The 16246-nt window shown below is 43.0% G+C and overlaps 1 protein-coding gene across 1 annotated transcript; it reads left to right on the top strand.

The window, feature by feature from the left end:
• Positions 1-6012: 6012 nt before the first annotated feature.
• Positions 6013-7281, top strand: LOC122011345 (proline-rich receptor-like protein kinase PERK2). Its single transcript, XM_042567728.1, has 2 exons — positions 6013-6119; positions 6492-7281. Exons 1-2 carry the CDS (start codon positions 6013-6015, stop codon positions 7279-7281), a joined length of 897 nt encoding a protein of 298 aa, XP_042423662.1.
• The last annotated feature ends 8965 nt before the right edge of the window (positions 7282-16246 follow it).

The following is a 16246-nucleotide window of genomic DNA, read 5'->3' as shown; positions in this document are numbered from 1 at the left end:
GGGCTTAAACAAGCACCACGAGCTTGGTACGAAAGGTTCTCAACATATTTGCTAGAAAAGGGTTTTGTAAGAGGCCAAATAGACCCAACACTATTTCTGCGTAGAGATGGTGAAAACATTTTTGTAGCCCAAGTGTATGTCGATGACATAATTTGTGGCTCAAATAACAAGGGCTATTTGAATGAATTTATTTCTCACATGGAAAGTGAGTTTGAGATTAGTCTAGTAGGAGAACTGACTTTCTTCCTTGGACTTGAAATCAAACAAACTCGAGATGGAATTTATGTCCATCAAACGAAATACACTCAAGAGATGCTCAAAAAATTCAACATGAGTGACTCTAAGGAAGTGTCCACTCCAATGGCGACAAACACTCGTCTTGACAATGATGAGAGTGGGAAACCAGTTGATCTAACGCAATATAGAAGCATGATCGGTAGTCTTCTATATCTCACAGCTAGTCAACCGGACATACTTTTTGCTGTGGGCATGTGTGCTAGATATCAAGTTTGTGCCAAGGAATCTCATTTAACTGCAGTTAAGAGAATTCTAAGATATCTCAAGGGCACAATTAGAGTAGGACTGTGGTACCCTCGTACGGAGTCTTTTGATTTGATAGGCTATACCGATTCCGATTATGCTGGATGCAAATTGGATCGGAAAAGCACTAGTGGGGGTTGCCAATTTTTAGGTTCATCGTTGATTAGTTGGTCAAGTCGGAAGCAGCATTGTGTTGCTCTCTCCACGACCGAGGCTGAATACATTGCCATGGGAGAGAGTGTATCACAATTGTTGTGGATGATTCACACTCTAGAAGATTATAGACTTTCATATAAGGGAGTGCAAGTGTTGTGTGATAACATTAGCACAATAAACCTAACGAAAAAGCCAGTCCATCATTCTAGGACCAAACACATTGAAGTGCGTCATCATTTCATTAGAGATCACGTAGCTAGGGGAGACATTGCACTCACATATGTTGAGTCAAAGTCAAACCTAGCCGATATTTTCACCAAACCCCTTCCGGAAAATGAATTTAGACATTTAAGGAGGGAATTGGGAATGTGTTTGGCTCAATAAGTCATTCTGACCACATCATGATCAATAAGGACCATTAAAATGACAAGAGAAATTGGGAAATTAATTTGGGCAACTTGGGAACATCTCACACAAACTATAAGGTTTAACAAAATATTTTTGTTTGCTAGAAATGGGGTGAGATGCTAGGATCAACCAAATTATTCAAAATGTATCATGCATCCCTTGAATAATTAGGTTGAAGAGACATAAATTGAGTATGGGGAAGGCCATTACATAATTCATGTGTATTTGGCTCCTAGATCTTACTCATATATTCCAACCAAGGAATCTTGGTTGGACCTATGTCTAGAAATCATCTAACTTTGTTGATGTGTTGATTGATACCCTTGATTGATATCTTCCTGATTTTGATTGAAAATAGGACAAGTTGGTGAAGAAACCTTGACATATTTTGACAAACTTGTAACTATTCATAGCAAGGATATATTTTGAACCGATAGCCTGAGTCAGATTTATTACCTTGGTTCACTATAGATCATAGTTTCAGCAAACAAACAAAACAAACTTCTCTGGTTTTGAAACCTTGAGATTCAACACATTTGTTATGAAGTGTCTGAAACTTCGAGCCCTAAATAATTCCAAATCATTGGAGCTCATCATTAGGAAATATTCATTGGTATCACTGAATATAATCTGTGGGCTCTTCAGATCCTAGGTTCTGAACTTGGAAGTTGTTGAATAAAGTTTCAAAGTTGTCGATACAAATTTCAGAGACTGAAGTCACTGATTATCAGACACTGATCGGTCCAGGGACCGATCAGGATGATATCTGATCGGTCTCTACGACCGATCGAGAGTTCCCTGTCGATCGGTCTGCGGACCGATCGGTGGTTTAACGCGTATTATCGATTCTTGGTCGACTTACGATCGGTCCGGGGCCGATCGGAACTCGATCGGTCTCCACGGCCGATCGGGGAGGCTGCGGACCGATCAGGATCGGTCCGGGACGATCAGAGGCTCCTGATCGGTCTCCACGACCGATCGGGAGGCTCTCGATCCACCTACGATCGGTCCAGGACCGATCAGAAGCTCCTCGATCGGTCTCGCGACCGATCGAACCTCCGACCGATCGGGGCGTTCACGATCGGTCGAGTTTCTGATCGGCGGTAGTCCGATCTTATGATCTGATCACCCTTTTAACTTCACCCAATCCTTCGTTCTCTCATTTCACACCAAAAACCCTAGCTGAACCACTCCTCAGTCTCGACTCTTCTCTCTATCTTCTCCGAAAACCTCAAATGGCGCCCAGGTAACTTCCTTTCTCCCCTAAATCTGTTCATTTCTGACATGTTAGTTTCTTTTCACAGTGTTTTTCTGTGTGTTGTCTCGGTTCTCTTCTTTGTGGCTCCCGTGGTCTCCCATTTGCCTCAACCATGTCCTATTTTTGACCTATTTAGGAAGAAATCTGCCGGTGAGGGTACTTCTAAGTCTTCTGCCGAGAAGTCCAAGTCCCAGGCATCCTCCCGACCTCAACCTTCCTCTTCTTCAAGATTCCCGAACCGACAGTTTGAACAAGCATTTCAACAGAGGACATTCAAACTACTCCCATGTCGATCTGTGGATCGAAAGTACATGGATGAGTTTTGTCCCTCTGTATCCGAAACACTAGCATATTACAATCTTGACTCGTTAGTCTACTTAGAAAGGGACATCAACTATGACCTAGTATCTGAATTCTACAACAATCTTCATCAAAGCAGCGATGGTATTTATAGAACCAGAGTCGCTAAGAACACTGTTGATTTCTCTGTAGTAGAATTCTTTAGGTATCTAGGTTGCCGAGTTTGTTCAAGAGATCCTTTTCCCATTTTTCCTGATTTACTAGAATCATTACCTCCTCCACTTGATGTATCACCTGATTCCATCTATGAGTACTTCTTCGGTCATCCTAGACCAGGTGGACTGGATGAGTTGGATGTTGATTTTCCCACCTTTGCCGCTCTACGACTATCTGCCCCTGACTATATTCTTTTTAAGATAGTCACAAACTGTCTCCTTCCAATCACGTCCAAACCTTTAGCAGAGATCCGACCACACCACTGCCTGATGCTTTATAGTCTGCGTCGGCGTCTCGACTTTGATATTATGTCCAGCATCTATTCTTCGATCATCTCCTATTCTCAGCCTAGCAGCTCCACCATTTATATGCCTTATGGGCATATAATTACAGATTGGCTCGAGACCCTTCAGATAGATGTGTCTAAGGGTAGGATAGTGAAAATGGTCAGACAAGATTGCCGACTTGGGAAACGGGCATTTTCCAAGTCCGGTATCTTGGGACAGAATGGGGCTGTTCGGTGGAAGGATGGGAGAGGTCTAGGAGAGTTACCACGGGCACTTCCTCGACAGGTTGCTGTTCCTCCTCCTGCTGCTGATGAGGCCAATCCTGATCTGCGCTGGCAGATCGCTGAGCTAGAGAGCTGCTTTGATCAGCACGATGAGCTGCTGGCTGCTGAGCTCCATGGACTGCGCGTTCGGATCGACCAGCGCTATGATGATCTACGCAGTCAGCAGCTGGTGACGCAGCAGCTGCTTTTGAGCTGGATGGCCAACTACCCACCTCCACAGCATTTCTCGGGCCATCCACCTTCGAGCTCCAGCATGCCGCCTCGGGGTTACGAGCCTCCCGCGGATGATGATGATGTTCCTCATGTTGAGGAAATTGATTGATACATTCTATGTGTTATTTTGCCTGTCTGTGTGTTGGATGATATTTGTTGGATATCTGTGTCTGACCTGGATACTTATGCTACTCATATATTTTTGCTATTCATTTGTCTATTTCTCGTTTTTCCTTATGCTTCAGTTCATATTAATATGTTGTTCCTATGCCGTGACTTGATTGTATCTTATCTCTTTCTTACTGTCACATAGTACACTTCGAGGGAACTCTAGGTGCATTAAGAAAAGACAGTATGGGTTAAGGGGGAGTCTTTTGAGTCTTATCACCCCATTCGCACCTTTTCGGTGTTTGACAAAGGGGGAGAGATATCTAAGTTTAGAGATGTATGAAGGTTTAATTTTAGGGGAGAAGATAACGGGGAGGATCCTGATTCTCGTTATTGACTTCCTTACATCATGGTATATTCATCTTAGGGGGAGGATCTTGATTCCCCTAAAATTATGAAAATAAGAACATTTCTGATCTAAACTTAAATCGTGTTGTCAAACAACAAAAAGGGGGAGATTGTTGATACAGTCTGACCTGGCTGTTGTTTTGATGTTGACACTGATTTAAGTTTGTATCAGATGTTATTTGAACTCGGATTGATTACTGATCAAGGTTGATCGTGTGGAAGGGAAAAGTCCAAGTTGGAAACTTGGCACGCGAAGTCGGAGAGGGCTCGATAGCTCGTTCTCCGGACTAGGTCAGAGAGGGCTCGGTAGCTCGTTCTCTGGACCTGACGGAGTCGGAGAGGGCTCGGTAGCTCGTTCTCCGGACTAGGTCAGAGAGGGCTCGGTAGCTCGTTCTCGGACTGGCAAGTCGAAGAGGGCTCGTGGCTCGTTCTGGACGGACAAAGTCGGAGGGGCTCGGTGATCATTCTCGGATTAGGTCGAAAGGGACCTAAATGGACATTCCTTGGTACATTGGATCGGTCGTGACCGATCCGGATGTCTATAAGATGGATCGGTCGGACCGATCCGGAAGTTTCTCGATCGGTCTATAGACCGATCGAGAAACACTCGATAACTGCGAGTGTAATCGATCGGTCTATAGACCGATCGGAGTTCTGATACAGCCTGAAACTGATCTATGGAGACCGATCGGGAGCTATTGCGAAGAGAAGAGGGGAGGATCGGTCATGGAGACCGATCGATTCGCTGGTCTCTCCTGATCGGTCGTAGAGACCGATCGGATATGTCCTGATCGGTCCATGGACCGATCGTGACCGATCCACACATAATCTGATTTGTTCGATGTTCTGCGATTCCTCCACTGCATCTGATTTGTCTGATTCATGTGATATAACCCTCTGTGCTGTTAGCTTTTGAGTTTGCAGGATTATAGGCACTATTCCAAGCATAATTTCAAATTAAGTCCATAAGAGGAATACGACAAATGGACTTTCTGCTGTGATTCGCGGCGCATGGTGTATTTGAAGCATCAACGGCTACTGGTGAGATCTGGCTGCGATCCGCTTAACTCCTGGTGATTGGTTCGAGCTCAGAAGACACCAGTGAAGACTGTGATTTCATTGGTGTGAGTTCAGAGGACCAGGTAAGGAGGAAAAGGGATTGGCTGCAGCGATGATTTTGTGCAAATTTACCACGATCCGTGACAGCAGAGAACAGGGGCTTAAGAAGCAGAAAACAGCGAGAGTAGAAAACAAGAAAAAAGCAAGAAAAGTTCTGTTGATCGTCAAGGTGTGCTAAGTTCTTGAGCTCTCGTGTGAGAAACTGCTGTCTGTGAGATTCTCTGTTTTCACTGATCCTCGCGTGGTTGTAAGCGTTAGTTCATTCTTCTTTGCCACCGAGCTCTGTAAGTCTTGTGCTTTAACATATATATTTCTTGAGACTTTGTGGAGAGGTTACTCCACCGAGAAGGAGGATCTTTAGCCGGAATTATTCTGGGGTGCGATCTACCGAAAATCGAGGGGTCGTCCACCTTACGGACACGCCGAGGAGTAGGGGCAAGTTATCCCCGAACCTCGTAAATCCGTGTGTTAGTGTGCTTGTTTCCTTTGTTTTAGTTACTTAATTCCGCTGTGCTAACAAGTTTCTTTGTAGAAATCTTTGTTTAAGTTTTTAAGAGACTATTCACCCCCCCCTTCAGTACCAGGAAGGAGGCATATTCCGATTTCAACCTCGTCTTCGAACTGCTTTTTTCTCACCCCTGCAACCTTCTGAGCCGAACTGAAGGAGCAAATTCTTCTTCATTCGATTTCCTTATGAGGTAGAGTGGCCCCTACAATGGCAATCTTCACTTCCCCTGAGCCCGCCACTGGGGGATTTCCATCTGGATACATCCTATATAGAGGCTTCCTCTCGCCTGGCAGGATGGCAGCTGAACTTGACGCGTTTATTATCTGAGGAAGTGCTATCCTATTTTTATCTAAGCTGTCTTACTTCTGAAACACCTTGCTCCTTGGGTAAGTCTCTCCTTTTGGCTATGTTATGACTTTCTTCATGTTATTTTATCTACTGTAGCTGACCCTACACTCGGTCTCTTACAGCTGAGGTTTTAACTCATGCCTCAGAGGTTCAACCTCTTCCTATAAGTGACATGGAGATAATGAGGCGAGGTCGAGTTATTTTAGAAAGGAGATCGCTTCCTTACTCGACTTCGACCCATGTTAGTATGGCTTCCCCTACAAATCCTCAACCCCGTCTTCCTTGCCGAGCCGCATCTAATGTCCGACTGCCTCTTTCGCTCGTCCCGTTCGTCCCAGGACTGCCCGTACAACCCGGCATGCCGCTGCTGTTCGTCCCCGGACTACTCGTCCACCTCGACCTGCCGCCCCTGTTCGTCCCCGGGCCTCGCCCACAGCCCGACCCCTCACCCTGACACCTCTCCAATCAGTCCATCCTTCCCCAACTACTTATGTTCCTGGTCGCGGCCCCGGTCGAAGATCAGCCAACGTGCCTTACGCCAACCCTGCCTTCAGAGAGGCTTCTCAAGCAACTCGTCGGGCACATTATGTAAATGACAGCTCGAATTGTGAGGCCACTCCTTCTCGACGTAGGGTTCGGCTACCTTCCGAAGACTCTGATTCGGATGACCAGCCTTTGGCTCAAAGACGTCGTCGTAGGGCCCCCGACCCTGTGCCAGACTCAGGCCCTTCCACTATTCTTCTGACGCCTCGTACTGCAACCACCACTTCTCCTTCACCTCCTATTGCAACCCCGTCTCCTGTCCCGAGCCAAGCAGATGCTCCCCCTGCTCCATTCGCGGTGCTGGTTAAGTCTCCACCAGTTCACCCTTCCACCTTGCAGCAGCACAAGAGTAGCGAAGCTGGCCCATCACCAGTTACCTCGCCGCCAGAGCCTTCTCATGTGCCCCCTTTAGCTCCTTCTGAGTCAGCTGCTGGGCCTTCCGGATCAGCTGCAGGGCCCTCACAACCTCCACCACCTGTTCATCACTATTATAATACCACTACTCCCTCTGAGGCTGGGTTACAGTCACAGCAGGATGTTCCCACCAGCTCCTTGACAATGAAAGGTCGCTTAGCCACCTTGTGAGAAGAAAGTATGCATTAGATGAAATCCTTGCTGCCCCTCGCCCAGATGGATAGATTCTCTGAGCTATATATCAGGGTAAGCTTCTATGATTACTTACCACAACTATTATCCTCCCCATTCTTATCAGATGTTCCTTTATGTCACAGGCCTGTGCAGAGTCCCTAATAATAAACCAGACCTTCCATACTATTCATCATCAAAAGAAGGTGCTACGAGATAGGGTAACAGAATTGGAACTTCAATTGAAGGACCCTAAGTAGGCTAGTCATGCCTTGAGAGCCGAAATAAAGGATCTAACCAAAAAGAAGAACCATCTGGAAGTATCCTTGGCTCATACTAACCACAAGCTTAAGATTCTTCAAGAAGAAAAAAGTCAAGTCGATGCCTTGCACCAGCAACACATGGATCAACAAGCTTTGGAGCATCAGTGAGTTATTGATCAATTGACCCAGAAGCTGCGGGCTGCCGAAACTTTAGCACAGGAGCAGGCCAAGCAATTAAAATCCCAGGTGGCCCAATTAACGTCTTAGGGGGCAGAATTTCTGGCAGCTCGGACTGAACTGGCCCAGGCCCGAGCTACAGCTGAAGGAGTATCTATAGCCCTGACTATTTATAAGGAAGGGGAGAATGATCATTGCAAACAGAGCTGCGACCTATACCTGCGTTCCCTAGAATTTTGCACACAAGCAGGACAGCGTTTCTCCACGCCTATTGTATATGGTGTGGCTGGGGCTCTGCAATAACTTTACGAACAGGACTATTTAAAATCAGCTCCTCCTGCTGAGTTTTTAGATATTGACCGGATCCTTAAGGAGATTCTGGACGACATTTTTGCTCCTTTCCAATGACTCTTATTCACCGCCTGTACATAATGTAACTTAAAGGCTTCTTATGAAACTCTATTTCTTTTCTTAATGCACGTCCCTTTGCACTTTGAGGTCTACTTGCTAAAATTTCTTAGTCTGTTGAAAGAAATATTAAGATATACAGTTTTCGCTTTGACATGTCCCCTTACCGCCCTGTCTAATCTATTTTTAGCCCCGACCTATTATCCCGATCTGTCAATCCTGATCTGTCAAGCATTTGTCAGCCCGGCTTCTTCTTCTTTATATGACTCTTCAAACTCTGTAAGGCCGCAAGTAGTTAGCACTCCAGGGTCGATCTAACCTTTTGTCGTGATTATCCTGCAAATAATAAGCTCTGGACGACAATTTCTTGATAACTTTGTAAGGCCCATCCCACTCCGGTGCTAACTTGACCACATCTCTCACAGGCTTAACTCTCCTCCAGACCAGATCTCCTTCCCCAAAGAATCGAGGAATCACTCTTCTATTATAGTTCTGTCTTATTCTTTGTCGATAGGCCTCCAGCCGAACTGCCATCCTATCACGGGTTTCGCTAATGAGATCCAGTTCAGCCAACTGTCGCTCTGCGTTTCCTTCATCGTATAATGTCCTCCTGACTGATGGCACTCCAATTTCTATGGGTATAATTGCTTCGTTGCCATAAACCAGATGGAATGGTGTCAGGCCGGTACTTTCTCGGTGTAACGCCTAGCAATTTCATATAAATTTCTTTTAAGAATAAGAGAAAATGGAACCAAAAAGAAAAGACAAAAAAAAAAAAGAAAGAAAAGAAGAGTGGTCAAGGCTTAAACCTTGAACCTCTTAACAAGTGGCAAGTTTTAAGTAGTATGGGATAACCAATAGCTCAGGAGGAAGTATTGGTAGGAAGGAAAGGGAAATTGTAGTTAAGGGTAGGGATGGTGAAGGGACACCTTTCTCCCTTCACTTAAAAGAAAAGTTTATCTTTCCTTTCTCCCCTTCACTTAGCATGAAGAGTTCATTTTCCCTTCTCCCTTCATTTAGAATAAATGAAGGGAAGAATGAAAACGTGTTTTCCCTTCTCCCTTTCATTGAGAATAAATAGAAGAAAGGGAAAGAAAAGCTATTCTTTTCCTTCTTCCTCCTTCTCCTTCCTTCACCGAAACTCCAAGCTTCCCCTCTCCCATTTTCGAATTCAAGCTAAAGGTTTTCTTCCTAGGAAAACTTCACAAAGAGAGGTCCTTAAAACACACTTCTTCTTGCAAGAAAAAGTAGGAAAAGGGAGTTCTAGAAGTGAAAAGAGATTCTTCTTCTTCTTCACCTAGGGTATTTTCTTAGTAAACCAAGCAAGAGGATGTAAGTATTCCCCTCAACTGCAGTACAAGTAGTTTTCTTTGTTGTGATTTTTATGTTGCTTAACAAAAACCTAGGAACCTACTCTTGAAGTTTCGGCCAAGAAGAATTAAAAGACCTAGAGAAGTTCAAACTCCAATTAGACTAGCTTATGTTTTCTCTCATGATACCTAATATGTGATGTGATGTTATTAGGATGTTATTCATGATTTATGTAGCTTAAAACCCTAGAAAGATGCCTTGAATTTTCGGCCAAGAAGAAATAAAAGGCTTAGATAAGTTTAAACTCAAATTTGTCTAGCTTATGTTTTCTCTCATGATACCTAATATGTGATGTGATGTTATTAAGATGTAATGCATGATTTATGTAGCTTAAACCCCTAGAAACATGCCTTGAAGTTTCGGCCAAGAAGAATTAAAAGGCCTAGAGAAGTTCAAACTCCAATTAGACTAGCTTATGTTTTTCTCTCATGATACCTAATATGTGATGTGCTGTTATTACGATGTTATTCATGATTTATGTAGCTTAAAACCCTAGAAACATGCCTTAAAGTTTCGGCCAAGAAGAAATAAAAGGCTTAGGGAAGTTTAAACTCAAATTTGTCTAGCTTATATTTTCTCTCATGATACCTAATATGTGATGTGATGTTATTAAGATGTTATTCATGATTTATGTAGCTTAAAACCCTAGAAACATGCCTTGAAGTTTTGGCCAAGAAGAAATAAAAGGCTTAGGAAAGTTTAAACTCAAATTTTTCTAGCTTATGTTTTCTCTCATGATACCTAATATGTGATGTGATGTTATTAAGATGTTATTCATGATTTATGTAACTTAAAAACCTAGAAACATGCCTTGAAGTTTTGGCCAAGAATAAATAAAAGGCTTAGGGAAGTTTAAACTCAAATTAGACTAGCTTATGCTTTCTCTCATGATACCTAATATGTTATGTGATGTTATTAATATGCTATTCACGATTTATGTGGCCTAAAAACCTAGGAACATGCCCTTGTAAGGTTCGGCCAATTATGAATTAGGGTTTGAAGGGAAATCCAAAACTTTAACCCTGCTTGATTATGATTCCTCATGATGTGTAATCTATTAGGTTATGTTAGTTTGATGTCTCCATGTTTTTATGTTGCTTAAAAACCTAGGGACATGCCTTGTAATTTTTGGCCAAGAAGGAAATGAAAAGGGCTTAGGGAAGTTTAATTTCAATTAGACTTGCTTATGTTTTCTTCTATGCTATTCCATGTACCATGTGATATTAGTTCAAAGTTTCATGCTTAATGTGCTTAAAAGAAACCTAGATTCATGCTCTATAGGTTTCGGCCAAGACTTGAAATTAGGGTTAGAAACTCATTTATGCTTGCTAAAAGTCTCACTTGCTATGTCATGTATCATGTGATATTAGTTTAAAGTTTCATGCTTAAAGTTGCTTAAAAGAAACCTAGAATCATGCTTCATAGGTTTCGGCCAAGACATGGAATTAGGGTTTGTAGAAAGTTCAAAACCCCAACTATGCATGATAATAACTCTCTATGATATGCTATGTGATATGTGAACCTTATGTCACCATGTTATGCTTATGCAAGACTTATGTATGATGAAATGTCTAAAAGTTGCTTCCCTATAAGTTGGGACTAAGAGCACTCTTCATGATATGACAAGAAACATGATATGCTATTTTACTTTTGTATGGCTTGTACCAGACCCTAAGAATGGTCCATGGGATGGACTCCTAAGTTGCCCCTAGGTCGAAGCACGGGCCTAGTTCCTAGTAGGTTCAAGATTAGCTACCTCGGATTTATTTAAGATGCACGCAATTCATGTATGTGGTACAATGTCGGGCCCTCATGTTGAGAACTATGTTTAAGTAGCTATATGATATATGTTTTCAAAAGAACATCTTGCATACACTTATTTCATGCTATATGATTTTGATACATGTTTTCAAAGGAACATCTTGCATATACTTATTTCATGCTATATGATCATTATGCCTTAGGAGGATGCTCTCTTGAGATATGTCTATGATACCTAGATGAACATGTTACTACTTTATGTTTATGCTCTCATATGCTATGTTTATGATTTGCCCAAATGAGTATGACACTACTTTATGCTAGCATGAAATGTTAAATCTAGATGTGGGTTAAATGAATATATCACTACTCCATGTTTAATTCATGATTTATGGTTTTTGTGAGTAGGAAAGGATCTTACTAAGCCTATGTGCTTATAGTTTTAAATTTCCTTGTACTGCAGAAAAGGGTAAAAAATGACTAAACTAAAGGGAACAGCAGGAGGGGCAAAGGATGTGTGTGGTAGTGGCATAGTGGAAGAGATATGTTTTGTGTTTCAAGACATATATATGTTTTAAGCTTTTGCATGTGAACTATTTCTTTCTTGCTACTTTTGATGATATTAACTTGAACTTGTTTGGATGGTTTATACTTAAGGTGAACTATACTTGCTCTTGTTTCCATGACACCTTGAAATGTTAAGTACTTGTTTAATTAGAGAATTGTTAGTTATCATAAACTCTAGAGAACAATATACATGTTTAGTTTCCTTCTTATTTTAGTACGCTTTATGCTCTAGTTAAACAAGCATGTATCATGTTTCAAGTAATAGATAGTAAATAAATTTTATATGCATGAATGCTGACATGTTCACATGGTTTGTTGTATGATTAAGTTAAAAGATAAAAGTTCTTTTTAATTTTTTTTTCTTCCGCTGCAATGATTGCATATACATGTATGTATGTTCGCGTAGCACCGTCCTTACTATCAGTAGGGGAAGGGCGGGCATTACACTCGGGTATTGTACGATAAGCCCATAGGATACTCGACAACTCTTCCACCCAGTTACCTCCCACATGATCCAACTTAACTTTCAGACCCCGTACTATTTCTCGATTAACAATCTCGGTCTGGCCATTGCTTTGCGGGTATGCTACTGAAGTGAAAGATTGCGTTATGCCAAATCCCTTGCACCAGGCCTAGATTTTTTGCCCTTGAAATTGTCTTCCGTTGTCTAACACCAGTTTATGCGGAATACCGAACCTGCAAAGAATGTTCTTCCATAGAAATTGGATGATGGCATTTTCTGTGATCCTGGCTAGGGCCTCTGCTTCCACCCACTTAGAGAAGTAATCCACCGCCACCAATAAGAAGTGTCTCTGACCTGGAGCCATCGGAAATGGTCCCACAATATCCATGCACCATTGATCAAAAGGACACTAGACTATAGATGTTCTCAGCAGAGCCGTTGGTCGATGTGTTAAATTTTGATGTTTTTGGCAAGACTGGCAGGTATTTACCAGCTTGTGAGCATCCCTCTATAAAGTAGGCCAGAAATACCCGGCCAGGAGGACTTTGCGAGATAATGACCGACCGCCTACATGACTGCCGCAGCATCCCAGATGTATTTCTCATAGGGCCTGGTCGCGGCCTCCTCCATATCCAAGCATTTGAGTAAGGGTCTAGAGAAGGACCTCTTATAGAGCTGATCCCCGACCATGACATAAGCATGGGCTTGCTTCCTGACCAGCCGTGATTCTTCTGGGTCAGCCGGTAAAATACCCTGCCTAAGATAGCTTATCATGGGCGCCCGCCAGTCAATAGTGTTGGGGATCGGTGGCCGGCTTGAAGGGGGGTTGGATAGACGGCACCCTCAAATACTCGCTTCCTACGTATTTGTTAGCACAGCGGAATCCAAATACAAATACGAAAGCTAAAGACTAAGAATGAGAAAGACAAGCAAACCAATTGACACGATCGTTTAACGTGGTTCGGAGATTAGGGCTCCTACTCCACAGTTGTCCGTAAGGTGGACGATCCCGATCCTTCAATGGATTACTCCCCGGTAAACTCCGGCTAGCTCACGTAGCTCCTTGTGGGTGGAGAAACCTCACCACAACCCTCACAAGAACTCTTTTGACGCTAGGGCACAAGTAGACTACTAATAGAGATTAACCACCTCTATTTCGTCAACCTCAACCAAGCTCCCAAGGCTTGGTTATATAGGCTACGGGTTGGAAAACCCCACCTACCAGTTGACTGCTAAAACATGCAGTCGACTGCCCTCTGTGGAAATTCGACCGTTACATCCCAACGGCTCGATTCCACACTAACCGAGCGAACAGAGACATTCTGTTCGCTGCCAGTCGACTGCACCAATCGACTGCTAAAACATGCAGTTGACTACTACAGTAAAACCCTAAAACTAGGATTTTACTCCGAGTACAATCTCTCATGCACTCGTACCCTCACCCTTACGACTCATTTGACACTTCATTTGCAGCTTTGACCTCTTGCCTTCAAGTCTACTTCCTTTGGCTCTCGTCCCTCGGATGCATTCAAGCCCGCGGCTCGTCCCTAATGCCATCCTTCGCGTATGCCTCGAAGTCGCTTCCCTCGACCCTTGTCCTCGCTGTCTTGTCCACGGTCCCTCGGATGCTCCATCCTTCACTGGACCTGAAGCCATCAACCTGAGTCGCATGTGTATCCTGCAAACCTGCACGACTCAAATACACATATCAAATACAAGGGTGAACCTAACTTAAACCCTTTGCCCAAACACCAAAACACATGGTCCCACGGACCATTGGGATTGCTCCAACAATCTCCCCCTTTTTGGTGTTTGGCAATACGTTTAAGTTAGGAAAAACATATAGCAAATAAACATGCTAAAACAAATGGACTTACGTTGCCAAGGCTATACACTTGGACTTACATCGCCGAATGGACTTACGTTGTCAAAGCTACACACTTGGACTTACACTGCCGAATGGACTTACGATGCCAAGGCTACACACTTGGACTTACAACGTCGAATGGACTTACGTTGCCAAGGCTACACACTTGGCAACCGCCGAAACAATGCATCATGCATTTGAACCTATCCCAAGGCTCCCCCTACTCCTATGCTCCCCATGAGCTAGCATTTTTATAACGGGCTTTTTAAGAACCTATCCCAAGGCTCCCCCTACACAAAGGTACTTTCAGGTTTTCCCAACTAAACCTTACTTCTCCCCCTTTGCCTAACATCCAAAAAGTTCTCCAACAATATCTCAATTATTGAAAACTTGTCATCCAAATGACCCTAAACTCATGTATGTATCCCCCATGGATCTCATACATCTATATGAACTGACCCGGTCAAAATCTAGTGCTGAAAACACTTCCAGACTGGTATCAGTCGACTGCAAGAAGTACCAGTCGACTGCCCCCATGAAAACGAGCTTACAGAGACATTCTGTGCTCATGAACAGTGTTACCAGTCGACTGGTACACTATTCATGAAAAAATCAACCTTTTCTGGCCAACTTCAGAAATGCGCCAGAAATTCCATAGACTTCCAAAAATCCCCAAATTTTGTGGAGAGGTCTATTATATCAATATCTATTTGGGAAAAATATATATATAAATATATCTATCACCAATCCCAAGATTAACATAAAACACAAAACTAGCTAAAAAGTTCAATTGAACCTTGACCTAAAGTCCTAGTTTTGGCTTCCTCTTGATGTATTTGCCCATATTAACCCACAATGCATCCCTAGCATTGGTTTATATGGCATCTATACATCCAAAACCAATTATCATGCTATGTGACCCCAATGTCATATTTCTTGCATGAAACATAAACCAATTGTGTCAAAACCCTAGGTTTGAGACTCAAGTCCGTCTCCAAACCACTTGGCACATTCCATGGCTTTTCTAGACTCCCAAGTAAAACCCCCTTGAGATACATTGTCCATGGGTCCCAAATTGATTCTTTGAGCTCCCCCTAGAGCTCTTAACCTTAGTCACCTCCCTAGGTGACTCATCCACAATGACTAGGCCACATCGGTCCACCCCCGGTGACACTTGGCCTACAAACGTAACTTTCTTAACCTTGGACACCTTGTCCTTGGTTAATTTCTTCTTACCATTAAATGGCTTTCCCTTGTCATTTATTGATTTCTCCTTGCTATAGTCATATGCAACCCTAGCATAAGACTTTCCCTTAGCCTTGGAGACTTCTCCCTTGCCATGATCATTTTCCACCCTAGCATATGAACTCTCATTGGCCTTAGAGAGACTAGATCGGTATCCCAAGCCCGATCTATCATTGTTGGGTCTTTGGCTACCCAACATCATCCTTAATTCCTTAGATCCAACATTGAATCTCTTAAGGAATTGTTCCAACTTATCAAGCTTTCCCCTTAAAGCTTGATTCTCCTTCTCTAAGTTTCTAACCCTAGAGTTAATTTGTCCAAATTGGACATTCCTAGACCTACCCTTCATAGGCATGTGTCTCCCCTTCTTGGGATTAATGCCTTGGTTCTCTATTACCTTCTTCTCCTTAGGTAATGAGAATTTAACTTTCCTAGGTCTATCATGCATAGGTCTCCTATGGTTATGATCAACATTTACCCTATTCTTATCATGATATTTAAATCTAAAATTTTGCATGGGCATACAATGATAATCACAATCATTTCTCCTAGCATGCATGGGAACATGAAAATTTGAATTGCATTTCAAATTAGGGTATACCTCCCTTACCCTTGAAGCTCCCCCTTGATTTGAGCTCCTCTTCTTCTTCTCCCATTTCTTTAAATGCGCAAGCTTCTTGATTTCCCTCTTCTTTGGGCATTTTGTGTGGTAGTGGCCCTTCTCCCCACACGTGAAGCATGTAATGCACATTCTCCTCCTTTGGGCTTCTTCATTCCTACAACCCATGTTAGTATTCAAAATAACTTGATTGGGTTTAGGAGTTACCTTCTTCTTACCCAATG

The sequence above is a fragment of the Zingiber officinale genome, chromosome 8A (genome assembly GCF_018446385.1).
Source record: "Zingiber officinale cultivar Zhangliang chromosome 8A, Zo_v1.1, whole genome shotgun sequence".
NCBI lineage: Eukaryota > Viridiplantae > Streptophyta > Magnoliopsida > Zingiberales > Zingiberaceae > Zingiber > Zingiber officinale.
The sequence above is the reverse complement of the archived record's forward strand: the minus strand, read 5'-3'. Positions and strand labels throughout refer to the sequence as shown.

Excerpts from the sequence above, each read along its gene's own strand:
- LOC122011345 (XM_042567728.1), top strand. The coding sequence starts at position 6,013 with ATGGCAATCTTCACTTCCCCTGAGCCCGCCACTGGGGGATTTCCATCT. Across the intron at positions 6,120-6,491 it reads ATGGCAGCTGAACTTGACGC|GACTGCCCGTACAACCCGGC; the intron begins GTTTATTATCTG and ends CGTTCGTCCCAG.